General features: G+C 53.7%; 8 protein-coding genes across 8 annotated transcripts; 2 read left to right on the top strand and 6 right to left on the bottom strand.

Moving 5' to 3' along the window:
• Window positions 1-550: 550 nt before the first annotated feature.
• MAA_00642 (QDE-2-interacting protein) lies at window positions 551-1,507 on the bottom strand (the record flags this gene model as incomplete). Its single annotated transcript, XM_007818640.1, has 1 exon — window positions 551-1,507. The coding sequence occupies one exon, from the start codon at window positions 1,505-1,507 to the stop codon at window positions 551-553; it is 957 nt and encodes a 318-aa protein (XP_007816831.1).
• Window positions 1,508-2,971: 1,464 nt separating this feature from the next.
• On the top strand, window positions 2,972-3,479 carry MAA_00643 (uncharacterized protein; the record flags this gene model as incomplete). Its single annotated transcript, XM_007818641.1, has 2 exons — window positions 2,972-3,050; window positions 3,142-3,479. The coding sequence occupies 2 exons, from the start codon at window positions 2,972-2,974 to the stop codon at window positions 3,477-3,479; spliced, it is 417 nt and encodes a 138-aa protein (XP_007816832.1).
• Window positions 3,480-3,930: 451 nt separating this feature from the next.
• MAA_00644 (uncharacterized protein) lies at window positions 3,931-5,156 on the bottom strand (the record flags this gene model as incomplete). The annotated part of the gene is made up of 2 exons (XM_007818642.1): window positions 3,931-4,676; window positions 4,727-5,156. The coding sequence occupies 2 exons, from the start codon at window positions 5,154-5,156 to the stop codon at window positions 3,931-3,933; spliced, it is 1,176 nt and encodes a 391-aa protein (XP_007816833.1).
• An 806-nt stretch (window positions 5,157-5,962) lies between these two features.
• On the bottom strand, window positions 5,963-7,603 carry MAA_00645 (Transcription factor jumonji/aspartyl beta-hydroxylase; the record flags this gene model as incomplete). The annotated part of the gene is made up of 1 exon (XM_007818643.1): window positions 5,963-7,603. The coding sequence occupies one exon, from the start codon at window positions 7,601-7,603 to the stop codon at window positions 5,963-5,965; it is 1,641 nt and encodes a 546-aa protein (XP_007816834.1).
• Window positions 7,604-9,393: 1,790 nt separating this feature from the next.
• MAA_00646 (SpaA) lies at window positions 9,394-12,135 on the bottom strand (the record flags this gene model as incomplete). The annotated part of the gene is made up of 3 exons (XM_007818644.1): window positions 9,394-9,777; window positions 9,845-11,116; window positions 11,173-12,135. 3 exons carry the CDS (start codon window positions 12,133-12,135, stop codon window positions 9,394-9,396), a joined length of 2,619 nt encoding a protein of 872 aa, XP_007816835.1.
• Window positions 12,136-15,440: 3,305 nt separating this feature from the next.
• Window positions 15,441-18,814, bottom strand: MAA_00647 (MFS transporter; the record flags this gene model as incomplete). The annotated part of the gene is made up of 4 exons (XM_007818645.2): window positions 15,441-16,572; window positions 16,639-16,921; window positions 16,982-17,871; window positions 17,928-18,814. 4 exons carry the CDS (start codon window positions 18,812-18,814, stop codon window positions 15,441-15,443), a joined length of 3,192 nt encoding a protein of 1,063 aa, XP_007816836.2.
• A 1,318-nt stretch (window positions 18,815-20,132) lies between these two features.
• On the bottom strand, window positions 20,133-20,965 carry MAA_00648 (RNA polymerase II subunit A; the record flags this gene model as incomplete). The annotated part of the gene is made up of 2 exons (XM_007818646.1): window positions 20,133-20,790; window positions 20,856-20,965. 2 exons carry the CDS (start codon window positions 20,963-20,965, stop codon window positions 20,133-20,135), a joined length of 768 nt encoding a protein of 255 aa, XP_007816837.1.
• A 3,296-nt stretch (window positions 20,966-24,261) lies between these two features.
• Window positions 24,262-25,755, top strand: MAA_00649 (Src like protein; the record flags this gene model as incomplete). The annotated part of the gene is made up of 1 exon (XM_007818647.1): window positions 24,262-25,755. One exon carries the CDS (start codon window positions 24,262-24,264, stop codon window positions 25,753-25,755), a length of 1,494 nt encoding a protein of 497 aa, XP_007816838.1.
• Between the last annotated feature and the right edge of the window lie 443 nt (window positions 25,756-26,198).

Here is a 26,198-nt window from a genome sequence, read left to right as displayed (position 1 = left end):
AGGTTATTGGTGCTCTGGACTGCAATGTCGAGATTCGACGTTGGCTGAGGCGGAACTTGTTATGAGGGACGGGGAGGGGGGGATCGAATGATTTGCTTTTGACCGCGGCTTTGATGTTTCGGACCCTTAAGCTATTGTGCTTTACGACAACGGATAAAGTTTTCAGATGATTATCGTATGGCCCATTGATCGCTGTTGGAAGTCAAAAGTGCGGCGTTTTGGCTTCAACCCTCAACCCATACATAACAATGGATACATTTGGCGTGTTCATTTAATCATGGCCGTGTTGCAGTGCGAGGGCGCTCTCCTTCCATCTTGTAATTGAACTTATTGCTCTTTGTTGATAATTCAACCAAACTCTATCAATTATAGGCCGTATGTCACGAGCCTGTAATCTAAATCGTGATGCCTGGATTTTTTGACAGGCCTCTTCTTAGACGATGAACCATCTGGTCCGCTGGCACGGTCACCTCTTGACAGCAGTGAACTTGCTCTTACAATGCAGTGAGACATGGAGGCAGTGTTGCTTTTGAGCCAACAAAGTCTCAAGTCATGATGGAAGGGAGGCATGCTGTTCCTCATGGCCTTCGACATCTTGTCCGTCTGAATCCCCGCAGTAAGGCAGTTCCGGCAAGATGCGCCTCGCCTCCCTTCTCGCCTTCTTTAGGCGGCGCTTGGCCTTGACACCCAGCTTCGTCTTGTTGGGGTTCGCATCCAGCGGCGGCTTGTCAATCCACACGGGCAGCGCAACAGGGGCGTGGGCAATGGCGTCGAGGGTGCGGAACAGCTCTTGGCTGGCGGCAGTGGTCTCGGGCGCCCTACGGCCGTCGCGCACGGCAATCATGAGCAGGGCCTTGAGGGCAAAGTGTGCGTCGTTGCCGGCGGCATGGAGGTTCGCGTAGGGAATGGCGAATTCGTCCAGCAGCTTCTCTATGCTGTAGCGGTAGTACAGCTGGAGCGGGTGCTGGGCAGCCTTGACCGTGTCCATGATGTAGGCGGCGGGGGCAGCGATTCCGGGGTCCAGGTTATTCAGGAACTTGATCTCCTCGCGCGTGCCGTGGGCGACGAGCACGTAGGCCCTGCCCGCGGTGAGGCGGGCGAATCTGGTGGTGAAGTCGGGCAGCGCGATGCGCTCCGTGTCCCCGAAGAGGAACGACCGGGCGGCCCACCTGCATGGCCGCGAGTCTGTGTTGATGAATTGGTGCGAGGAGATGGCGGCGGCGGGATCGCGGAGCTGCGTGGTGATGAGGTGGCGTGTGTCCAAGATGGAGACGCCAATGTGGAAGCTTTGACCTGGGGAAATGACTTCGTAGCCCCCGCCAGTGTCGACGTCTACGGCCACGAGGAGGACGTCTTTGACGTGGGTTCCGGGGAGGGAGTGGCTGATTGGGGGCAGGTTGTATGGCGGCACGGGGAGGAGGGATTCGAGGCGGTATCCTAGGATTTGGCGGAGGGCAATGTTTTCCTCGCGCAGGATGCCCGCGTGCTGGCCCGGGACTGGGGGCATTGATGATGGTGAATGTGATGGTGGTTTGGCGGGTGGGTGGTGTTGGGGCCGACTAACCCCGATTTGGAAATACCATCTGCCAGTACGGAGTACGGAGTACCTGGACAAGAAATGTCTGGTCGATGCGGCGTCGAACAGGCTCTGGAAGCACTTGAGACTTGAGGGGTGCAAGTTGCACCGACAAAGAATCGCAGGTGACTGGGATTTAAACACGCAGCTCATCCTTGGAATTCTGGACGGACAGAGCCAGCGCCACTAGACAAAGTGCCTTGTGCAAGCTTCGACCGTCGGTACAAGAAGAAGAATAGCATTTGGCGGCACGAGTTCTGACAAACTATGGGTATGGAGTCTGGACAGCTGCCTATTGTCATCGACGACGGTGGAGGAGTAGGGCACGTCGACATTTCCGCCAAGTGCGCCACGGGACCTGAGAAGGGTCTGGTGTTCGGGGCATTCCATTAGGGGCGCGGGTTTCGTCCCAAAGTCCGAATGTCTCATTCAATGTCAGTACGTACTTGTTGCCCCTCCTCCCATGTGATGAGCGCACGCACTTCATGTTGGTTCAGCCCGCGGCGCCCCACTAACTGCCATGAAGTTTCAAAACGCATCAATCCCTTTGAACATGCAAAGGTCTCATTGCTGTAGCGGACCAGGGTTCTGGCCAACAACAAATGCTGTTACGGAGTAAAGGACATTTAAATTTACTAAGAAATCATATGATAATAAGTACCTAGGTGCCTATCAGCTTTAAAGATGTAGAGAGGTGTAAAAGATGATCAGCTGCTCTCGTTGGCTCAAAGTATCTTCAGGTACTTCGTACTTCAGGCCAATTATGGAAGACGTCCGGTGGGACGAATAGAGCAGGAGGACCTCTCACTTCAAAGCCGGTAATGTGTGTGTGTGATGAAGCCGCCCAGCATGGCCATGGCTAAAAATAACACAAACAAAAATTCCCCGAACTTGTCCGCTGCCTAGCACTATCCTTTAGCCACTCAAGTCGACCAGTCAACTTGTGGCCTACTGGCCGGCGGCGCCCACGCACACTGGCGACAGCCGAAGTGTCACCATGTCCGAGGCTCTGGAGTCTGCGGCACATGGAACTATCGAGTCTGGTACAAGAGCAGAGCCGCTCAGACCGTGACACACATTCTCAAACATCAACAGCACTCTTCTTCCCAAATGCCTCGGCGATTAGTGGATCTGCCAAACATTCAATGTTGTAGTTGGCGATGTCGAAAAAAAAAAAAGGGAGACATGGAAGAAGAAGAAAACCCAATAGTATACAAAGCAGGGCCGTATGCTCCAGATTCCGTATGTACAAGGCCAGCTATAAAACAAGTCTGCCTCCTCAAGCAGAGAGTGCAAATAATTTCCAAATCCTCACACCGCATCCCATTCAGCTCTCATCGCATCCAACCAAGAACTTTAATACCCTTTCCCCCCCTTTTTCCCACCCTGTCAAAGATGCGCTTCTTCACGCCGAGCATCGCCGCCGGGGCCGTGTTCCTGGCTAGCGCCGCCTGGGCACAGCCCGTCGAGCAGAGTAAGCCAAGAACCCCCCCGCAGATAGTACAAAGCTTATATCCGGCTGGATCGACATCAATGGACCCAGACCCAAGACTAATTTTGTGCAGCGGCGCGCGCCAGCATGCAGGAACGCGCTGCCGGCGGCGGCGGCGGCCTGGCCACGATCCTCGCCGACCACGTCAAGTACGTCTCCAACCCCGCGAGCGCCAAGGACCCCATACCGCCAGAAGAGGACAATGCCGCCCGCGAGGCTCATCGCTCGGTTCACGCGGCGCTCTTTGACGCCATCAGCGGAGGAGGCGGCGGCGGCGGTCAAAAAGGTGCTGGTGCCGGTGCCGGTGCCGGTGCCGGCCAGGGTGCTGCTGCTGGAGCTGGAGCTGGAGCGGGTGGTCGAGGCGCCGGCAAGGGCAAGGCTGCCGGAGATAAAGGCGCAAAGGAGCAATAACCGACATGCATATGTGCAGGGGATGCTGGCCCATCTTTTGTCTAGTCTACATTGTATGTAGGTAACGATTGCGTATCAACTTAATACATTCTATACGTCACGGCTGGCGAGAGGCATTTTCACAACATGATGACTGTTTTACCATCGCATTGCTCGCATTGCCCGCATTGCCAACATGCATGCCCATCTAGCGCGAATAAATGAATCATTACCTACGCGACATGGTACAACTATACTCATAAGCGTGAGGTGTGTTATTATGGGCCCTTCGTCACTACATAAGGTATTAAATATCAAACTGCCAACTAATGACCCTATGCTTCCTTTTCAAATATGATTCTCCATGATACATTGCCAGCATACATTTCATTCGCGCCGTCTACGGTCCTCGTCCTCCAGCGTCTTCATACTCTCCTTCACTTCATACTCGAGATACACGGGGCTGACCGACCTAAAAGTCGCCCCGTCTCTCACGCTCCTGCCGCCGAACCTCGTCACGGAACGTGTTTCGTCCCCCGGTGCTGCCGGGCTCTTCAAAGGTTCCACGGACGGGGCTTCCAGTCAGGCTACCTAGAGCATCGCTGTCGCGTCTAGCTCTCTCGGGAACAGTATCGCGGTAGTCAAACGGCGGGGGCGAGAGCGGCGCGGTATCCAGCTGGATGCCATTGTCCTTGCGACTGCGGTTGAAGAGCTTCCGCGTCCTGCGGCCCGTGTATCCGTGCCGAGAGCGGCTCATGATATTGCCGAGCTCAATGCGACGCGTCTTGCGGTTCCAGAGGCACCCGCCGACGAGGATGAGAGCGATGACGCCCAAGGTCACGGGTAGAGCAATGGTGAGGGTTTTGCCCTTGGGGGCGTTGCTAGGCGCCGTAGGGTCCAGGGGCGGGTTAGAGACAACGACGGGCAGCGGGATGGACTTGTTGTTATAGGCGATGCTGTTTTCCGTGTCGTGGCCCATGAGGGTAATGGTGATGTTGTTGGTGTGCTTCTGGCCCTTGAGGTATTTGCCGTCCACGGCGAGCGGGAAGTAGCCCCATTTCGCAGGCACGCTCTTGTCGATCGTCTCGAGGAGCACGTACTCGTTGCTGGTGGTGTTGAGGTAGTCGAGGCGGACGCTGACAAAGTAGGTTGAGTTGAGGGTGGCTGCTGATTTGTTGTAGTAGTCCGGGTCCCAGGTGACTGATTTCATCTCGTTAGCTGCACTGGTCTCGAGGGGTTGCCTTTTGGCCAAGGGGTTCAAGACGCACCGTAATATGTGTTTCCAGTGTAAATGCTGGAATTGTACGACGGGCGGCAGAATGGCGCATACGGCCCGTTCTTGTTGTAGCATCGCGAAAAGGAGCCCTGGTTCGTGCCGGCATTGGTCGCAGTCGGGTTAGGCGGCAAACCAGTGCTAGTGGAAAGGTGCCCGAAACTAGTCAGAGTGTAGACCGAGGCTGTGAGGTCGTGAGGCGCCGGGTCAATGCCCGACGGGGTGCCGCTAATGGTGGTGAAGACGGGAGTAAACGTCTTGCTGGGGTTGCCGTTGTCGTCGACGGTGACCCAGGGAGCGGCAGGGAGGTTGTCGTTATTGTCGTAGTCGCGGCGCAGGACAGGAGGCTCGCTGGGGGTAGGGACGGCAACGGCAGAGGCGGCACGGATGGCGAGGCCAGCGCCGAGAATCACGGACGCGTGCATGGCGGTTTTAACTGTGGTGGTGATGCCTTTTTTTGGTAGAGGGAGGGAGAATCTGCGGATGAGACGGGAGGCAAGCTGCGCGAAATGCGCGACGGAACCCTGCTGGAAGAAAGAAAGAAAGAAAAAGTGGCTTCAACGCTGTGCTGTCTACGATTGCATTAGGGAAGTAGTATAAGATGCAGGAAGAGATGCAAGACGAAGATGGACAGCTGGCGGTGATCAACAGAGGTGAGAGAATAAAGCCAATTGAATACGGAGTACGGAGTAGTCGAGATGGAAGGCTCGGACATTTCGCGACAAGCAATTGGCCAGTGACACGCGACGGATTTTTTTTTAGCCGGCGCCGAGGCGGCATTCAACGTCTCTACTTTATTCAACAAGATTTCTACTCCGCAGGTCCTTGGGTATTCTAGCTCTTCTCATATATAGTACTAATGAGCCAGTTCATTCCTTTATTGATAATTCAAGATTGAGTTTCAAGGGACGGCCCACAGCGACGTTGCCGCTCAATTTTTCCAGGCCCTTGCGTTAGGACGTCAAATTAGACATGATAGATCTAGTAGATAGTTTTGCGGGAAACAAAGGATAACATTTCTCCAATGGTGCCAACTGGAGCTTTTCCCCGCGACACCTACACTCATACACACATGCATACATGTACCTTCCCAGATAATGAATACACCAACCCATCATAGCTACTCATCGAGTCATCGTACAGTTCCATCGCCGGGGTATACATATTTAGTCAGCCGTAATTGCCTCCTTGAACCACCCGTAACGCCCAATAAACGCCCAGAATCCCCCGTCTATTCACACACCTTGATTCGTTTCGGCTCGTGCGCTTCAAGCCCCTCCGAGAGTGGCCCCTGGCCGCCATCCATTTCTCCCTGTTCCCGTTTCTTGGACAAGTCGACAACAGGGATTGATAGCCCATCACCATAGGCAGCACAGAGATCCAGTCGTTGCTCGCCCTCCCCAAGAGGTCTCATGAAGGCTGCAGGGATGGCGGTGGCCAGCCTACAGCTCGCCTGGCACGGCTGGTAGGAGTCGGTGGTCCACGCTGGATCGGCGTAGTTCTTGGCTTCAGCAATGGTGTACCCGCAGCTGAAGCCTTCGTGGTATGCGTCGGGCAGAATGACGATTGTTTCGCCAGGCCGTTGATCCACAATCCTGTATGGTATGCCCAGCTTCTGCAGCTTGTCGGGGAAGAAGAACTCGGCGCGGTGGCGCATAAACTGCGAACAGCCCAAGCCACGGCCCAATGCCCTTTCTGCAACATCGACGTCGGTGGTGGGAATGACGATCCAGATTTTTCGGCCCTTGTAGAGGTGGTTTAATGATGCGAGGCGGAAATCCTCGGCGTGGATTTGGAACGTTGCGCCAAAGGCCGAGGCGGATTCGTACACATAGGGGGTGTGGATGCCGGGAATGACAGCCTTTGTATTATCGAGTTTGTCGCCCTTTAGTGGGTAGATTGGGCTCTTCTCTGGAACACCTGCAAGACGCCTTTGGGTCTTGGTCCAGGCGGGCACGTCGACTCTGTATCTGATGTTGCGCAATTGTCTGTTTTGCTGCTTCCGGAAGAGATGCTTGAGGTTCTTCAGAAGTGCGTCAACAGGCTCGGAAAACCCTGTGCCGGACTGGGGTGAAGATGCGAATACGCCTTCCGAGGGTACGGTGCTGACTTGCCAGAACGACGTTCGCCTCATCAGCTTGACCTTGTAGGCATTGGCCAGCAAATTCTGGGCTGGTTTCTCTGGAAGCTCCTCTTGCAGTGCTTCCGGTATAATGACCTTGAAGCAGCCGTCTCCCTCCGCACCAAGGCTTTTGGCATAAGCCAAGACGGCAGGGAAGTCATCCCACTGTTCTTTGGTCGGTTGGAGGCGCAGGATTCGATGGCCATCGACTTGGTCGTAGTTGTGCTTGATATCCGGTGCAGCGTCGGGCTCTTTGGACTGGTCGCTGGGGTCATCCATGCCGGCACTGTCCCTGGTGATGGGGATTTGTGGCACCGATGCCTCTGCCTCGGCGTCCTCGATAGTTGTGCTTTCGGTAGTTACGCTTTCGGTAGTTGCTGGGCTTCTTTGAAGCTTGTTGATTGTGTCTTGCTCGCCTGACTTGACCTCGCTGTCTATTATACGACCTATGTCGGATGCGGGACGGGCCACTGCTTCCTGCGCAACCTCGTCCGACGCAACAGCCGGTTCTTGTAGAATGGTTGTCGGTCCTTCTGACTGCGATACATCGGCCTGTCGCTCGCCCGGCACAGGGAAAATGTCATCGACTTGCTCGACAGGAGTCGTCTGTCGATGCGCATGGCCGATCGCAACCGCCGAGGGGCCGCGGATGTGCATGTTATCAACGTCCCTCGCCTCAGGCGGCGTTGGCACCACGGTCAGCGATGGCGATGCAGATGCGCCGCCACCGTGATGCCCATATCCATCCATCTAGTATTCCCCTTGGAGTCGTATCACAGCCTGGGGATGCACCGTACAGGACGCTTCCGACAAAGGGCAAAACGCCAAGTTGCCGATGGTGAAGGGAAAAGCGAAGGTTGGGCGGGCAAGGCGCCAGACAGCGCCAGACCAAAGAGTCAAGACTCAAGACCAGGCTTTGCGTCTTGACCGTGTTCCTGCCGCCTAATGAATTGTCGGCCAATTGATGCCAGACGACGGTTCTTGGAATGACAATTCCAAAGGGATGCGAATAATCGTCTGGCTTTGCGCAAAGCACGGGTCAGTCAGAGCGTCGCCATGAAGCGATTCGAGACGGCCGTCGGAGTGTCCGATGATTGGCGCCGCCAGCCAAAGATAGCACAGCAGTCGCCAGGACGCTTGAGGGGGGACGAAGGAGACTTTCGGCTAGCTTAGTGGGCGGCTGCCACACGTACGAGTCGGTGTCGCAAGCGCAGCCATTCTCGAGGCGCACGAGTCGCAAGCAGGAATCACATGAAGCTTCCAGATGGCCTCTTCTGAGAGGCCTGCCACTCAGTCTCTCCTGTCTACTAGTTTGTTGGAAACTCTGCTGCAACGTGGGGGCGGGGCAATGACTCGTCCATCAATCATGTCCCCTGCATGAGCACAATTCTCTCCGTACTCCGTACTACTCCTACTACTCCGTACTACTGCCGGATACCCAAATACTTAGTATGTACATACGTACCAAGAGCAGTTGACCCGCCTGCTCCGCTACATGTCTGGCTGGTAGCATTCAATCTTTTCTCTCTGCCTGCGTGAATCCACAGGCAAAAAAGGGGAATGCCCCCTTCCCAGACGCAAAGTCAACAAAGTCTCAAATCGCCTGCCTTTATTGTTCGGTTGCTTGGCCACTGCAGCTTTTATTGACCCTTCAATGTTCTCTTACATATGCATGTCTCGCCAAGGTCCTTCCTTCCCTGGTGGGATTCATGCCGCTTCCGGCCCACACATCGACCCTAACAACATGGGAGCCTGCCCTGGTCAGTTCGTCTGGCCCCTGTCCGCCTGCCATCTGCCATCCGCCATCTCGCAGCACATGCACACTCAGATCCATCTCCACCTACGTAATTCCGCTGCACCCCTAAGACCCTTTCTTGTGCCGACTAACTTTATGCGACTCCGACATCCCGCCATTCCAAAAAGCCTTGCCGCCCAAGACAGCAGACATCGATGCCAGCATCAGTCCATATATCCACGCCCGCCTCCTCACAAACAGTCATCGTGTGCAAGTGCCCATCATTGCATGGCTAGCTACGTAACCTATTCTCCATTCAAGCCAGGTTCATAATATATTCATGGCCTGCACAAGCCAATGCTCTTCTTTCATACACTTAAAGCAATCATCCCACACCAAGGCCCAACACCAACCCTGCTGTTATTTTTCTGTCTATACCCAACCTCACCGGCCCTAACCGCACTCAACAGTCCATGCGAGGATACTAATTTTCCTCCCGCTTCATTGTTTGTCCTCCTCCTCCTCCTTCTCCTCTCATCAATATTTGACGCCCATGGGAAATAATTATAAACAAGCATTATACAATAACAGTCGTCTCGTATCAGACATTTACACTTGATGCACCAAGGGGTATCTCCTATTCGAACAAAGCCCCAAATCAGAGCTCAATCTTGATCATCATGCCAAACATTCCAGGTAGCCCCGCCTCCCCGTCATCTGCCTTCGACTTTTATATAATTTTTTGAAGGCCATGTATCGTTTCATTCTTTTGACGTAACCATAATATTCGTGCCACTGCCGTGCATCAGGAAAATTCATCGACATCTCCAGATGAACTGAGCCCACCAATTCTCTGAACAAGTTCCTTGGTTTCACGGGCAATCTCAAATGCAATCGGAGGCAGTGTTTGTGTCCACGTTCGCCACGGGTAGTCGTCCTGCCCGGCAGCGGACTGCGCCAGGTCTCGCCCTCTTTCATTGGCTTCCATAAGCCGGTCGCGAACTGCTGCCAGTCTGGTCGTCATGCTACCGTAGCCAGAGGACGTGGTTTCGCCCAGAATTTTGCCAACAATCGCATCAATCGTCAAAACTTCACTTGTGATTTGCCCCATTTCGGCATTTCCGCGCACGTAGCTGACAAGATTTTGTACATCCGAGACTAGGACAGCCGTTTGGTCATCTAAATAGACCTGAACCACCGTCAGCTGAGGCGTCGATGCGCAATCACAGGCCGCCATATGTGCCGTAGGAGTGTACCTTGAGATCATCGGCTCGACTGTCGTGATATCCGTTGGAACCCTTGACGAGGCCCATATAGCCTCCGCCGTTTACCATGCCATTCAATCCATTTACAGGAAATGGGTCAACCGACTCTCTTGGGGAGCTGATCGGGCTGTACGCCGATGATTCAGCGCTTGCACGAGCACCCGCCCCACCTAGGCCTTGAAAAGGCGGTGGTGGCGGTAGGCTCTCCTGGTTTGAAGTCTGGGTAGTGCTTCCAGGTGAGAAGAAGCTAGCAGAGTCGACGGGAGTTATAATTCCGTCTTCTTCTTCCTCAAGCTCGCCAGGAGGTGTCGGTTTGATCTTGACAAGGCGAAGAAGCTCAACAACGGCTGCGGTGAGGTTAGAAGCAGCGGCATCCAATAGGGACACAGGAGATAATCCCGCTCCGGCTTCGTAGTTCCTGCAGGCGGTTATGAGAGCATTGGCTGTGGCTGCAACTCTCGACCTCAGCTTTCCCTGTCGCTGAATGTCGTCATCATGAGGTGTTGACTTGTCCAAGGCTTTCGTAATTTGACGCACGCTGACCACAACCCTGTTCATTGAATCAAGAGCCTTCTCGGGAGTTTCTTGGTGTGCGGCTTGGAGCAGTTCGTCAATGGAAATTTGGAATTGGGTGACAAGAAAATCCTTGATAACGCCATCGTCGGCAACGAATTCCTTGTGCCGTACGTGTTTTCCAGCGTCGTGTTCTAGGGACAAGCCATGTGTTGAAGCCCGCAATCCGCCTTGCATTGTCTTGGAGCAAGCATAACGATTTCTCCAAAGGCGCACATCGCGTTCTAATTCCTCGTTTGCCTTTTCCAATTCGAGCTGTTTATCGTAAGTCGCAGCACTTTGTTGTGAAAGTACTCTCATCTCCTTGAGGAATTCTTGTGCTTCTCGGCGGACTTCCTCGTTTACTTGCTCCTGCTGTCGCAATGACTCTCGTAGTTCGTCGTTTTCTTGCTGCAGAGCGGAAACCGAGTTGATGGGGACTTTTTGTTCCTGTTCGGCTCGCATGCGGTCTAATTCTTCCTTCATCGACTTGTTCAGGTCCTGGGCTTCAGCAAGTTTATTCTCAAGATCCAGCCTGAGATCTGCCCACTCCTCCTTTTCCAAGTTCGTCGCCGTAGCCCGCGAACGCTCGACGTCGAGCGCGCTATTCATCTCATCTTCTTTCTTCTTCATAGCGTCTTCCATGTCAGCTAATTTGTCCTGGAGTTCTCGGATTTGATTCTGGTAGTCTTCCATGAGCTTCTTGTCCGCCTATATCTCAAGTCAGCCATACTCGGGGCTCCGATCACGTTAGAATGAAGTCTCACCTCTGAAGCTGACGCTCCTTCGTCATCTTCCTCCAACATGGTACTTTTGTTGGGAACAATAGTATTATTTTGATTAAGTTGTTTTGGCATCGGCCGTCCGTATTCGCCGCTGGGTAAGTTAGGTGAAGGAGGGATATTATAGAGATCTGGAGCCGACGGCGCCCCACGAATTGAGCTGGCATCGGACGGCCTTCGCATGCGACTTTGACCTCTGGGAGGAAACATGCCATTAGCAGGAGTTCCAGTTCGGTTCATTGGACCACCGCGCATCGACATGGAGCTGCCTCCTCGAGGAATATCCCGCGCAATGAACGAAGGAAATCGTCTCTCCAACTCATGGTATACGTCGGCGGCAAGATCTCGGAACCGTGGAGGGCCCAACGAGGAGAGTCGCTGGCGAGCTTGGTTTCTCTTTGGGTGAAATGTCTTTTCTGGCAAAAGGAATTGCGGAGGGCCGTTTGGCGCATTAGGTCCACCAGCCCTAGCCATTGCCTGCCGACGCATCAATTCGTCGAATACATCTGTACTGAGCTCGAAGAATTGTACCGAGGACAGGCGTAGTAGTTTATCGCGCGCCTTGTTTGGTTGTTGCCTCGCGTTGTTGTCCCTGGCATTCAGAAACGCCCTCAGGGCCATGTAATGTTCGCTCAGGACGGACTCGTCCAGTTCGCCGCCTCGCGTACCATTGCCGCCTCCATCGCTTCCTCCAAAGAGGTTCGTACCAGTGCTCGATCGGCCAACCGATGGCGGCGGTGAGGGACCTCCTGTACTCCGTGGCCCCGTAGGGAAGCCATTCATACTCATGGTTCCGATGGAGCCTCCCGAGTTAGGGGGAGACGCCAGGTTACCACGACCGTTGGGATAAGGACCGCCTTCTTCGCGAAAAGGGTATTTGGATAGTGACCACTCGCTTCCACCTACAGATATAGGAGATAGCGGCGCATTGCGGCCAACAGGGCTCATGGTCAAGAGAAGAAGGGTAGGCAGGGTGTTGCGCGAGGCAGGATTTTGGAGGCGCTGCGAAAGTGTCTTACACAAAGGAGACACCGCAAAGCACCGGTCACAAGCGGGCTCGTCTTGGAACACCAGGTCCCACAGTCACTGCCCCTGCTTGCTCGGGTCAGGGCAGCCTGTTTCCGGGGTCGCACGATGAGGTACCAAACTTATTCAAGGGAACACGGCGGACAGGATAATTGCAGCACCAGCTGACTGGCGACGGTCGTTCCACGCAGTCGACTGAAGATGTTGGTGACGGTGAATACAACGCGGCTGCCGGCAAAATAAAGATGTCAATGTAGGAGAGAGAAAACACGGAGGAATGTTGAAGCCGGGAGCTTTACTAGACCAGGAAGTCGATGAACGGGGTGCCAGGGTCCGTCAGGGCAAGACACAGATCGTGTGTGCCTGTTGGTGGCTGCCTCTGGCTGCCTTCTGCCACTGCTGTCAAAGTCTCGGTCGGCGGCAATGGGTCGACTCAATGGCACCAGACGTTTGTATTGAGACAGCAGCGCTCCGTACTCCGTACTGGAGCGTCCACGGAGACAACAGAGTTTACCCACAAGCTTGTAAATTGGCTGTTGGCAGAGGGCATGCGCGGTCGCAGCTGGGTGACTGGGGCCTTGAAACGACAGTGCGGGAAGCAGGGATGAAGGCGACCACCAAGTCGTGACCGCCAATTCGCAGCCCTCTATGGAGTGCTTAAAGTTTCCCTAGTCTTGAAAGTCCCTCACACCTTGGCTTCCAGGGGAAGCGCCAGAACGGAGTCAAAAAAGGGGGCGGGTGCAATGTGAACGCGTGCTTGCAACCCAACAACAGGCGGGCTGGTAACCGACCGGAAATGAGCCTGCTTCCCTGGCAGGAAGTTGCATGTATCAATATCGATTGGCAATTTTACAGTATGCCTGTCCGCCGGGGGGGGAGATTCAGGTGTTCGAGAATTGACGGCTGAATCAACGTGAGCCGAGGATATTGAATGAAAAAAGAAGAGCGTGATCCGGCTGTCTGGTGGTGATTGCGACAGAAATCGATGATGAAGAAAGTCATGGAGGGGGGAAACAATGCCTTTCAGATTAGGAGAAAGTTGAACCTATTGTATTAAATCGGAGAGACGAGAGTCGGGCAGCATGAAGGGCATGAAGGCGGCAGCGCACGGCCTGGCACCAGTAATTGGGCCCGGAACCTGGTGATGGTAAAGACGACGGCCAAGATAGAAATATGTGATTGGTTCCTCTTTGTGAGGGAGGAACGGCTGGTGGTCCTTCTCCATGGGGCGCTCGCCGTTCTCCATGGCATTGCAGCCACTCAATGAGGGCATGGATCACTCTGCAGCTTCCTGTTGCTGTGCAAGCAATATTCATCCCTCTCCCTTTTCCAAAATTGTGACCCTTCGAAGCTATGGGGTCTGCTTCGGTTCCTCATACTAAGGCTCTCCCGTCACCCTCGTGAGTGTTTGCTCTCTGCTCGACCGTTGACAAAGCCCCGGCCAACACCAACCACTCACGGCTTCGGTAGCTTCCTGTTCCTGAACGTCCCCTCTTCCGCACTGGGCAGCTGGAGCGCCAAGGTGGATCGTGGGCTTGGGCTAAATCTCCAAGGTGGACACGAAGGCGCAGGCTCCCGGCCTGATTGGGGCGCCGTTTGAGTATTTTGGCTGTTTGCCGCTGGGATCTAACCTGGGGACGCTCAGTACGCCACGGTGCCCTTTGGACGAACAATCCTAGCCCTGACGACAGCTTCTGGGCATTGAGCGAGGGCGCCTCGAGGTACTTGGTCAACTTGCCATCTGGTGCAATGGCGGCGTGAAAGAGCCCGTCGTCTTACGGACTTGTGTTTGGTGTGCCGCACAAACTCGTCATATGCCAGCCTCCAATTGGTTCAGTCGTCTGCAGGAGAGTCTTGACACGTTAAGCTCCGTGTTTGACTTCGGAAACAGAGTATCAGTCTCAAAGTCGTCCCATCTTCGTCCAAGACTCGATCGATCCAGTCGTGAATTCGATGTGATGTCTACCTACGTAGGCAAGGGATGTGGTCACGTCACTGGAACAACTCGGTAGGGCTCAAGATACATACGTACCATCAAAGCCTGTTACAGAGGACGAATGTTTTGGCTTTTTGGAGTCAACTGGCGTGAAATACTCCGCGTTGTCAAATCAGGCAACAGGCTGGCATCACGAAACGTTGATCCACGTGAGACTCCCAAAGACGGGGTGGCATTGCACCGTCTCATAGGCATCTGGCCCATGTAGCATAAGCCTAAACTGGTTTGCTCATGGTTCTTTCTCTGAAAAACTAAACTTTCTAGTTGCTCCATTACATCAACAACAACACAGCCTGCCAAGGGGCTCTGAAGGAACCCGTCTTTTGGTCTTGGCAATCTTCAGCTGTGCCGGGCCTCGCAGGGGAGCGGTTTTCTGGCCACACAGAGCCCCTTGCGGATAAAATATTAATTTACTCCGTACAGACGCTCATTTTGACACCCAACCAAGCTGCTCAAAGCCATGGGACGGACATCCCTGCTTCGAGCTGATGCCATTTGGACCCCGGCCACGGAAATCCCCATTTTCATATCCAAGTTGCCGTGGGCTCCGGATAGCGCCTGGAATTGCTATTCGATGTCTTTTAGATGCCAGCACCTTGAAGACATGTGGATGCAGGAAATGCTTGTCAGGCTCGCTGTGCCGTTCGAAGCAAGGTTTCACCAAGGCACATCCCATCAGCCTGTTGCCGGATGAACTGGCCCAAGAAACACCGCAACATTGTCTTTTGCTCATTGGCTACGACGCACAAACCTAACTTGACATTTCATTGCCCTAATACCAATGGCAAAGCGAGGCGGTTCTGAAGGCTATGCCCTGTGCTTGGTATCTCGGCCGCGCAATTGCCACAGATCCATATGCAAGCAACATTTACACTCCCTAGAGCGGCCTCGTGGAGAAACTGGTGGCGTAGAAGACAAACAAGCTATTCGCCAAGCTTTTGCGGAACGGGAGGCCCGTACGATCTTGGCGTTCGTGAGATCCTCCTACCCTGTTCCCCTATCGCGTCCAGTCGGAATCAGATATATGTGGCACCCGAGATGCCGTGACATTGTCACATTGCACCCGAGTGTTCTGTAGGGTCACACAGCTCTAGTGACTTTTGTGGAACGCAAAATCATGTGTTTGTATTAAGAGCTGCATGTTGGAATTGCAACGCAAAATATCGGTTTACTTATCTAACGTGAGGCAGGTTCGATTGGTGAATGGCTATTTTGGCCTCATGCCGGTTGCTCAAGTAGCCGAGGCAGCAGCACTGTGCTCTGATATTGGCTTCTCGACGGCGATGTTCTCTGTGTCATCCTCGAGATCAACGTGCCCGTTGCCAGAGGTAACGGAGGAGCCAAAGTCCACGATACCTACTAATCTACCCACGACACGCGCCAAAGCCTCGAGTTCATCGCACACCAGCGCCCCGCACACTTGTGTTAAGAGGTAGACGCGAAGTCCCGTGGTCATCGGGTCGTTTACTTTGGAGCTGCCGAAGCTGCCGCCTCTGGCACCGCCGACTTCGCCTCTTCGGGATCGACGGTCACTCCTGATGTATCGCTTTGTGGTGCGATCATGTCGTTCGCGGAGATCTATTATCCTCAAGGCCAAATTTCCGTGCTTGTCCGAATACAAGTGGGAACGCATTGAGTTACCGTCCCCTCTTGATGCCCCCTTGGCGCCAATTTCCGACTGCAGCATTCGATTTTTTGCTGGCCCATAATGTCGAGGCATTGGAATGAAAGGCGGCAATCTCTGACCCGAAAGCAATGCGTTTGACAACATAGTCAGTGTTGAGAGGACCATATGATGTGTTAGTTCTATTTGTTGCAGAACTTTCACGCTTGGCTGCCTCCCATGTTTACACACGACTTCGGCCTCGGCATCGGAAGCTCCCGCTGCCTGTTGTTCAGTACTATCATTGTCGGTGTAGGTCTGCTCTGTAAATGGCGCGGATGCTAAAGCGTAGCTCATCAGCATCAGATATCCCGTGATGTGGGTGTTGCGCTCAAACATCTCCTCGTACGCCTCGGTTGGAAAACTACCGCCTATGCTGGGCTCCCATCGTTGCCACATGATATGGGATTGGATAGAGGAATTCAGACGCATGACTTTACCAAAAATCTTGCGGCGAACTTTCACAAGGCGGCAGGCGGCAGCCGTCTCTGAATCGCCTGTCCCAGCTCCCTCCTCGAGTTGCGCTTCCATTGTCGACCTTAGCACACTGAAGTAATTGCCGAGCAAGTACATGACGGCTGACAAATCCCGTCTGAGCCAAGTCCGGTCTGTCAAGGCGCAAGGGAAAAACGTCCAAAAGAAAGCAACGAGGCTTCCTCCAGCGATGACGGCGAGCCGGTACGGGCCTAGCAGGTATATTCTACCAACTGTTGCTTTAGCCATGTGGCCATATTGCAAGTAGCATAGACCGCAAAGGAGAACTTACGGATAATACGGCTGCCCTGAACGAGTGGCTACAGCTTCGCCGAGCGTTCTCACCTGTAGCTCATAGCCCACAATGACAAGCTGAGTCGTAACTGTGATTATGACGGGAGCTGCAAGCCGGGGAAATTTGATGAAGTAGTATTCGACAAAGATGAATAACCAAAGGAATACAATGATGCCGGGCGTCTTTTGGTCTGGAATATACCATATGGCGAGTGACGAAACCATAGCTAGAAATGTGCCGCCCACTCGACAGAAGAAGCCGAAAATAGACTGGCCAGAGGCTGTGAAAGCTGTAAGTTTCAAAAAACTCAAAACCCGGAGAGGGCAGATATGGGACGTACTGATTGTCATGCCCAGAGTGATTGTGAGCATGGCCCATAACAATCTCTGCTCTTGGAAGAAGCTTTGGGTCTTCTCCAGGAAGGCCAATATGCTTACCGACATGGCGGCACAGGCCACTCTAAATCCAAAGGCGGATTCCCTGGATCCCAGGACGTTGGAGATATTGCATAGCCCAACTCCAATGTGCTGCCAGGTTCCAGCGGGAGGAAGACGCTCGGGATTCTTCTTTTCCCAGTAGCTATCTCCGTAATAGTCGTCATTAGTTTCCAGGACGTCGGAGTTCTGCGTTGAAACCGAGTCCCTTTTTCGCACGATACTTTTCAGCCATCTCCACAGCCGATGTTTGGAAGGGAGTATCAGCTGTTTGTGCCTCATTGTGCCATCGCTGACCTTTTTGTCGGCAAAGACTACAAGGCCTTGGATTGCCTCGCCTGTAGCAAGCATCAGCTGCTCCAAGTACAGACTCGCCGAGAGCTGGGGCTGATTGTTCGCAAGGGCATCGTCTTCAGCCATCGACAGCCGCTCGGAAAGCCAAGTTCGGAGGCTGCTACCTATTTGTGCACATATATCGCGGATTTTGGTGTTGACGACGACACCAAAGCGTTTGTCTCCTGGGTAGATCTGGCCACCGTGTCCCTCAATATCGACATTACCATGGCTGTTTCCACTTTGTGTCATCTTCTGCGACTTCTTCGACTCGGGGAGGATCTCCAGGCAGATACCGGCATGTTCGAGACCCTGATCGATTGGTTCTGCGAGGAGCTGGAAAGACGTGTATATTTTTTCAGCAATTTGATTCTGCACTCGTGTCTCTGCACTTCTCTCCTCGCTCTGTCCATTGGGTTTGTCATCTCCCTTCAAGATTCTTATGCTCGTGCTCATGGCCACTCTGCTGTTGTGAGCTGCGTTTCAAAGCCCCGAGTAGGGAAGATGGGAAAAACTCACAACGGAATTGTGATGTTATACATGAGCGTGAATATATCCGCCAGATCAGTGGCGTTGAGTTTTCCCCAAGCCGTATCTCTCTTTGCAAAGACCATATCGCCATGTAACTTGCCAGCCAGGCGGCGAATCTCCACGACCGTCTCGGACAGACAAGTGGCCGTCGTCGCAACTCCGCGATTGGCTTTGCCTCTTGCCGTTACCTTTTTCCTCGACTGCGAGTTCTTCCTTTGACGCGGGATGTCTTGTTTCCCACCATGATTCGAAATCGTCTCCGCGGTGCGCTCCTCTGTTTGTGCCAAGGCGGCAAGATGGTCGCCTTGTAGGCGCACCATCTTTCTCAACAAGCCGATCAGCTGTCTGAATTCGCCCATCACAATCATGCGGCTGCTAAAAGGGAAGATGAAGAAACAGACGCCCGCAGCCAACCCCATTCCAAATAAATTAGCCAACAGCAACTCCCTGACAAAGTGCGTAGCTCCCATCGCCGTACCGATGGTAGGGCCTGCGGTCAGGCTCGTATTGACCAAGATGCTATAGATGACAACGGGTAGATTGAAGGAAGGCATCTTGGCCCGTATGAGGTTCGCGAACCAGATATTAAAGAACAGCCACACGGCACAGACGGCCGACTGGGATGAATTATACGGCAGCGGCATGCTTACCGCTCCCTGCGCAGAGGATGGAGAGGAGGTATGGAGGCGCGCTTGGACGGAAGACCAGACGGCCAGGAGGGACATGGCAGATGCAATGCAGATGAAGAGCACGTTTAGAATCAAGCTCTGGGTGAATTTATCTCGGGGCAGGATCGCGACGGCGAGAACGGATATGATGGGTATGAGATAGCCCTGCGTGGTGAAGTAGGAAGATATCGCGGTCGACTGGTACATGGCTATACCGACGAGAGGGGGGATAGAGCCTCTGTTGGAAAGCGATATTATTAACTATGAGAATTCTTGAGAAGAGAGACAGGATTCGGCTTCTAACTTGAGCATTATTATCAAGGTGGGCAGATCCAGCCCGGCCCTGGCTAACACACGTCGCAACATGGTTGGAGTGGCGGCATGCTGCTCTTGGCCTGTATCATCATCAATCGTGCGTGCTTCCCGTCTCTTGGATAATGAGATGGGATTGTTCGGCTGGTGGTTTGGGCTTGCCATGGGTCAAGGATGTCCCGCGAGCGTTGGTAGCATGCGTGTTTTGCTGCCGTTCCGTTCCTCGTCGGCACGAGAGCTGAGATGTCGGAGCAAGATATGGCCACGGGGGCCACGCCTAGAGAAACCGCATGCGCCAAATCCCTAGATACGGACATTGGCATGCACATATCGCTCGCTTGCTATTCGCAAGTTGTATGCCACGCCGATGCACGATACACCATCCGAGCCGTGGCGCCCATTCTCGGCCAGTCCCATTTCCACGCCTGGCCGCGTGGCACCAAGGTTCAATGTTCTGCTTCGGCGAGTGTGGACTTTGAACATTCAAAGACGCCCGGCGCCTCATGGTTGTACGCTGTGAAGTTGACCCGTCTGCATTCCGTGGCAATCGCCGTGGACTCTTCCAGACCCCGTGGGCGCCGCTGGGAGGCTTTATATTAAGCTGTTCCGGCAAGCACGACGGTAACCCCCGTTCAGCTAGTTGGGAGGCGTTGTCATCCGCGACAAGGTCGTTGTATAAAGTACAGAACGGGGAGGCGTCCCGCTTCCATCACGCTTTCGTGGACATGGACCTCGGTGCTGGGAAGTGCCGACGCTGCGGGATTGGCGGGAATAGCAACAAAGGTCGATATGATGCCAATTGAACCGTGGGTTGACTGCACATGACCAAAGGCCTGCATACTTAACCTAGAATGAAAATCACTGTCCCGGAATTAGGGCGTGTGGCTAGAATCTACAGACTACGTCTCGTGCGTGCCGCCCATCTACCTGTCATCGTCACTGAGTCGTGCATGGCGAAAATCGATCGTCATTGGAGAAGCAGAAAGTGGTGCGAATAAGAGAAGCATGTCACGGCTTGGACATTGTACGCTTTCAATATTCAGGCTAAACTGTGGAAAACGTGTATGCGTGATGACCAGCAGACACTGACATGTATGTGAATTCGATTCCACAAGGCGCATCGCGAGATACAAGTGGCTCGAGCAAATGAGAAGCCTGCTTATGCTCAAAATGATCAAAAGACTGAGCCCCCGCTCAAGTTCTTTTCCATCGCCTAGAACCAGGCCAATGTCCACGTTGACGGCAAGTTTGGCCATCTCTCCTGCCAGGCGCCCAGTATTTCAGGCACCCTCTCGTCAAAGCTAGCTCGACTCGAGGCACTCCCGCTATCAAAAGCCGCGGCGCCAATTGCCTCCCTCTCTTCCCTGGCTGCCGCATTGAGGGAGTTGGCTAGATCCAGAATACCCTGGCCGCCAATGTGAGCCTCTTCATGGTTGTCCTTTATGTCCACGTTGATGACATGAACGGGGCGGTTCAACGGGGACCCTCTGCTAAGAAGGTCATCGATGACGGCGTCCCAGCAGCGTTCTTCGCACGTGAAGACGACATCGACAACCCCGCCTTCTGTCCCATCGCTGCCCTTGTCGGTGGAGTGCTGAAGTCTAGGGATACCAACGGCCCAATCTTGCCAGCGCTCCGGCCCCCACTTCACACCACGATTTCTATCCAGCATGTTCAGAATACCGTTGGCCTTGTATAGCCGTCCGTCTTTTGATTCCAGCTCTTTGTACATGCTGTCGTACGAGGTTTTGTTGAACTGGTATACATTGGGTTGTGTGATGGTTGGTCCTGGTAGCCGGACGAGGGATCCGGTACCAAACGATATGACTGGGTATTCGGCTTGAGATAATCGCAGGTGGGCTTCCATAGATCTGCGAGCTTTGATTAGATACTGCCATGTTCTTCAATTGAGTCGTTGTGATTTGGGGATTGTTACCTGTTTTGGTTGCTCGCACACACGGTACAAAACTTCAATTTGTATCCACCGGTATGATCTCCAGAGCCATTCGGGATGACAGCATCCGCTGCTCCATTTGCAACTTCCATGTTGACTTGGTATTAAGAAATAAGTTCGGCAGAGAAATCAGGCTTAATTGACCCTCGGGCACATGTTCCAGTCCCTCGAGCGATTTTGCTGCCAATCAACGTCAGCATCCATGTACACATCTCGATCATGTACCGCGTCAAGAACAATGAGGAAAATTTTTTTTTTTGCCTAGGATCAGATATGTAAAGTTGCGTATAAAATGTCTTTCAACATGGAAAGTTCAGACAGCTCCAATAATTTGGAATCATCACAAACAAGGCCAGCCCGACAAAGCTTTTAGAACTTTCACAACTGACGTACCTGCCTGCTTTTCCCCTCGCCAGAACCGGGGGTGTTCAAGTGCAATAGTATTTGGCGCGTCGCCGAGGAGTTTCCCGAAATCCTAGCAGGTGCTGCATAGGCATCATCTGCTCCAAGTGTTGCACTAGGGTGGTCAGTCGCGCCGTGGTTGATGACGGTGTGGTGGTTTGTGCCAAACAATTGGAGCTCGGAGTGAAAAAGCTACATGCGTGGTTTGTGTGGAGGGTGAAGGCCGGAAGCCCAGTCGGCTAAACGCCGGCGGCTAATTGGTGGGCCAAGCAGTTTGGCTGGTTGAGAAATGAGGAAGGAGAAGATTGGAACGAACTGCAGGCGGCTCACAGCAAGGAGTGAAATAAGTGGAGAGGACTGTGATTGGCTTGCGGCCATGTGCATGACCTGAAACAAATCGATGGCCCAATGTGGACCAATCAGCAAATTGCCTCCCGCTCTTAATGATCCAGGGTCCAAAAATAGACTGTGACTGATCATTTCGGTCGAGTTGGTTCGCTTCGGTCGATTACCAGAGTTGAGCTTCCTTTTTACCACTAAAGTGCTCATCTTCGATGCAAGGCCAACGTAATCCCGCCGCTTTGGAAGCAGACGTGCTGGCTAGTATTGTTTTGCCTTGGTTGTTGTTCTGCGTGCTGGGATCTAGGTATGACGGTTTTACTTCCAGGGTCCGGCTGCATTAGGGACGGGCATGCATGGCGATGTTCAGCTAGTACTTGGATCTCTAGATAAAAAAACAAACGTCAAAGCAGCTGCTCGTTAAAAATGCATGGCATCCTGTGGACAGCGTGTTCACCATAATCTCGCGAATTTTGCGTTTCAGCATCGTGCACCACGGAGCACTCCGTGTTATGTCCATACATCATACTCCGTACATCCCGATAAATCTGAAAGTCAGCCTAACCCTGCCTCACGTGGTCTTGGTAGGGATTTTTGTAGGGATGTGCGTCCTCCTGCACCCTGCTTGGCGTTTCAGTAAGCACCGCCAGCCCTCGTGCCGGTCCAGTGGCAATTTTTTGATGAGACATCTTGAAGGAAGGCGAGAATTCCGTCTTTGATCTTCCAATCGACAGTCGGTGAGCATGCAGCCTGTCGTGATCTTCAGCTGTGTGGCGAATAATGAAGCGAGCTGAAGGTTTCAGTCTTGCTGGCAAACCAATAACAAGTTTGGACGGCAATTCTCACTTGTTGGACAGCATAAATGTCTATTGAACCGACTATTCTTTCATCAGCAACGTTCTTGGGAGCCGCCATATTGGGCCCCGAGATCGATCCTGTTGTGTAATGTACAGTATGTACGTCTTGTTGTCCTTGGCAAGGATGATCGTTGGCATCTCGATCAGGTGGGAGAAGACGGAAGAACTACCTGGGTAGGCAGTCTTCACATCCGATGACCTTGCAGCATTGGCATTGCGTCAAGTTTCGAGGTTTCGACATGCAAGACAGGCGCAGGTTTGTGTCTGATGTTGCGCTCCCATCTGCAACAGATGTCGTGGTTGAGGAAAGATCCGAAACCTGGATCCCGCGAGCTGGATGTCACAAAGCAGTCGTTACCTGCAATTTCGTCATGAGCCAGGGACAGGCATCCAAGATGAGAGAGGACGCGGAGATGGACATGGACATGGACTTGGAGATATGCAGGCTCCGGGGCGAATGGAGACGAAATCTGGTCAATATTGGTTGCCGAAGTGGAGGACCAGGCTTATCCAGCCTGTCGCATGGCCACTTGCCAGGAAGCTGATGAGTTGGCCTTTGTGTGTCTTTGGACGGTCATCTACATGATACATCAGTCAGTATTATCCGTGCCATGGAGAGGTGCGTCCAGAGGTCTCGTCTCCACCACAGAAGTTGGAGCCGCAGCGTGGTCTTGCACAATAGCCGGCCAGCTGCCTGCCCGAGAGGACGACATAGGAACATACATACCTACTTGAGTACCTACCTAGGTACTTAGGTATGCGACTTACACATAGGTGCGCGCACCTGACACGATGCGGCCGTCCAAAAAAAGATGTGAATAAGCGTCCGCTCTGGTCTGTGGTGGTGGAAACGCCCGGCCAGACGAGGGCGCACCATTGAAGGCGCCTGTTGGGTTGCTGTGCGAGTGTCGAGGCGGTGCCTGGGCGGGCGCCGGGCACTGGCCACTGCGTCTGGTACTGGTCTGGTTGGTCCGTGCCCGGGGAGGCCTGGCACTTGCGTCTGGGGCATCTCAGGCGCCTGATGACGGGCGCCCGTTGGCCAGCCTTCACTAATTCGGCCACTAACATTTCAACTGTAGAATCTTGGGAACCCCCGGGGCCACCCAGTGCCAGCGCCAGACCTCAAATGAGCTTGGGACCAGTTGCCATTAATTAACTTCGAGTCCGTCGGCGCCTTCAGTCGCTCTTTCCTGATCCGCTGTCCTCCTCAACTCCCTCTCTCCATGTCGGTTCCCTAACACTCGAATCTCCCAACCCACGATCCTTCTTCCCGACCGCGCGCTGCTTTACTGGAATCGCCTTGCTCTACGCCACACCCATCAAACGACCAATACCGGCGCGCCTCTGTTGTTTCCCTCGAATAGTCTGGTTAATCTGCCCACCTCCATCTAGGCAGTCACACCGGCGAGCCTCCTGCCCTGCCTGGGCCTCTCACTCCTTGTCCACGTCTCTGCCTGCCAAACGCCGACGGCTTCTTTTCTGCCCACCGCCTGACCGACTCCCTCCGCGATACTCTTCACCATCGCACCGAAACCATTGCTGCAGCTCCGTCCTCACAAGACGTGCAACATCGTCGCTTGGGCCCCGCCTGCGGGGTCTGGTCTCGCGCGGCTCTGCAATCCTCGACCACGGATACTTCAACCAGACGTTCCCGGGGACTCCTAAGCCCATACTCGGGCGGCCATTGTATTCATTGAGCCTCGTCACTCGTCACTCGTCACTCCCTTGGCTATCGTCAGCTGGCCCCCTTCCCCCTGCTGCCGTTGCGAGGAATGACTGCGACCGCCACCATGACGGATGCCTCGTCCTCCCCAGTTTCGCAGCCTCAAGGCTCGTCCCCTGCGGCGAATGCAAACCAACCCGCCTTGCCGCCATTGACCACATCAACACCGACACCCTCGCGCCGAAGCAATCTCCCCCGACCAATGTCGCATGCCTCCAAGAGCCGCTTGTCACAGTACTCGTCGGGATCCGTCCCCTCGAGGTCGCGCCCAGGCTCTCATATGTTTCCCCTGTTTCCTTCTAGCCTATCTTACACCTTGGTGAGAGACTTCGCCTATCCAGCCGCCCATCCGATGCACTATGGTCCGCCGCCCGAGCCTTCGCGGCCACCTTCTGGCCTGACTACCCCCGCGAGCGAGACCCGAAGACTGTCTGATCCTCCGGCTTCGTGGGAGCCTCGAATGCCGTGGGACTCATGGACCTCGGATGGTTTCAGCCGCGGCCATGACATTCCCCCAATTCAATTCGGGGACGGACCGCCGTATAGCGAAGACGACGATCTGCAGAGCCCAGTTGTTGCCACCCGTCACCGTAAGCATAAATCGAGTTCAGCAACGCTCGGTCAGAGCAGGGGGAGGGCTGGCCGGGAAGGCGACATTATGAGCACAACCAACTACGACAGCGAGAGGGGGTATTATGTTGGAACAAGCGGAGATGGAAGCGAGCGCTACTATGTGACCCATGGAGGCGAGGCGAATGGTCCGGGAGGCGAGTATGTAACCTATCCTCCTGACCAAGCACGCCATGGCCATGGTTACCATTATCCTCAACAAGGTCATCAGCGCGACTGCGGCCGGCCTGGCTCAGAGAACTCTAGTTCTCCATCATCCTCTGGATACCATGACCTTGACGAATCTCGCTATTCGCGTGACTATCAGTTCACCATTACTTCACCCGACGAGGAGTTTCACGGTAAGGCCGTGGCCTTGTTCGATTTTGAGCGCGAGAATGAAAACGAATTGCCACTAGTTGAGGGCCAGATCATTTGGGTGTCATACCGACATGGCCAAGGCTGGCTTGTCGCCGAGGACCCAAAGACCCAGGAAAGTGGACTGGTTCCCGAGGAATACGTGCGATTGCTCCGAGACATTGAAGGCGGTATGAACAGCTTGACTGGGCATCTTGTGGATGCCTGCATATCCCTGAACGAAGCCGAGACGCCTACACAGGCGGAACATAGTGGCAAAGAACGACAACCATCCATCACGTCTACCAATGGCTATCACCAACCGGTTGTATCCGTTTTCTCGACGTCGAGCAAGGATTTGAACCCCTACCCCACAGGGCAGCTGGGAATTCAGGCCGGGCAGACGCCTCCACAGGTCATCCATTATCACGGACAACGTGGTGGTAGCCAGACAAGCACGCCCACCATCCCCCAACACAACGAGCCCGGAATGGCTCGCAGGGGAAGCCAGGATTCAACCAACGATGGCGAAGCTGGTACTACGCCAGTACAAGAACACCCAACGGCTACCTCTAGTCAGGCAGCTGCTCGGTGAAGTTGGTTTCTCAAGTGACGTTTTTCATATATCTACATGGGGACTCGAACGTTTTAAAGGCACCAAAATAATGCCGGAGACTGCAACTACATTGCTGATGAGATTATGCTTGCACATTTTTTGTTTAATATTATGAGGCACGTGCTTCGGCGGCTTATGCTTATATACAACAGCCATGTAAGTAGGTAGGACTTTTGGGTCTCTGGGCGGTAAATAATCTGGTATTGGATCTCATGACCAACTGAGGCCTGACCCTTCAATCTAGAGAGGAGACGGGGAAGTGAAGAAAGAAACGGGACAAGTGCAGCCACAGACTGGCAAGGGACGGGATAAAAAAGGTGGATAGCGGGTATTAGTGAGGCTTCAAATCATCTTTAAAGCGAGCCTAGGGCGGGCGGACTTGTATGATTCAGGATAATATGCATATTGCCTGTCACTATTTT

Source organism: Metarhizium robertsii (genome assembly GCF_000187425.2).
Source record: "Metarhizium robertsii ARSEF 23 chromosome Unknown MAA_Scf_7, whole genome shotgun sequence".
Taxonomy (NCBI): domain Eukaryota; kingdom Fungi; phylum Ascomycota; class Sordariomycetes; order Hypocreales; family Clavicipitaceae; genus Metarhizium; species Metarhizium robertsii.
This window is presented reverse-complemented; position numbering and strand designations above follow the sequence as displayed.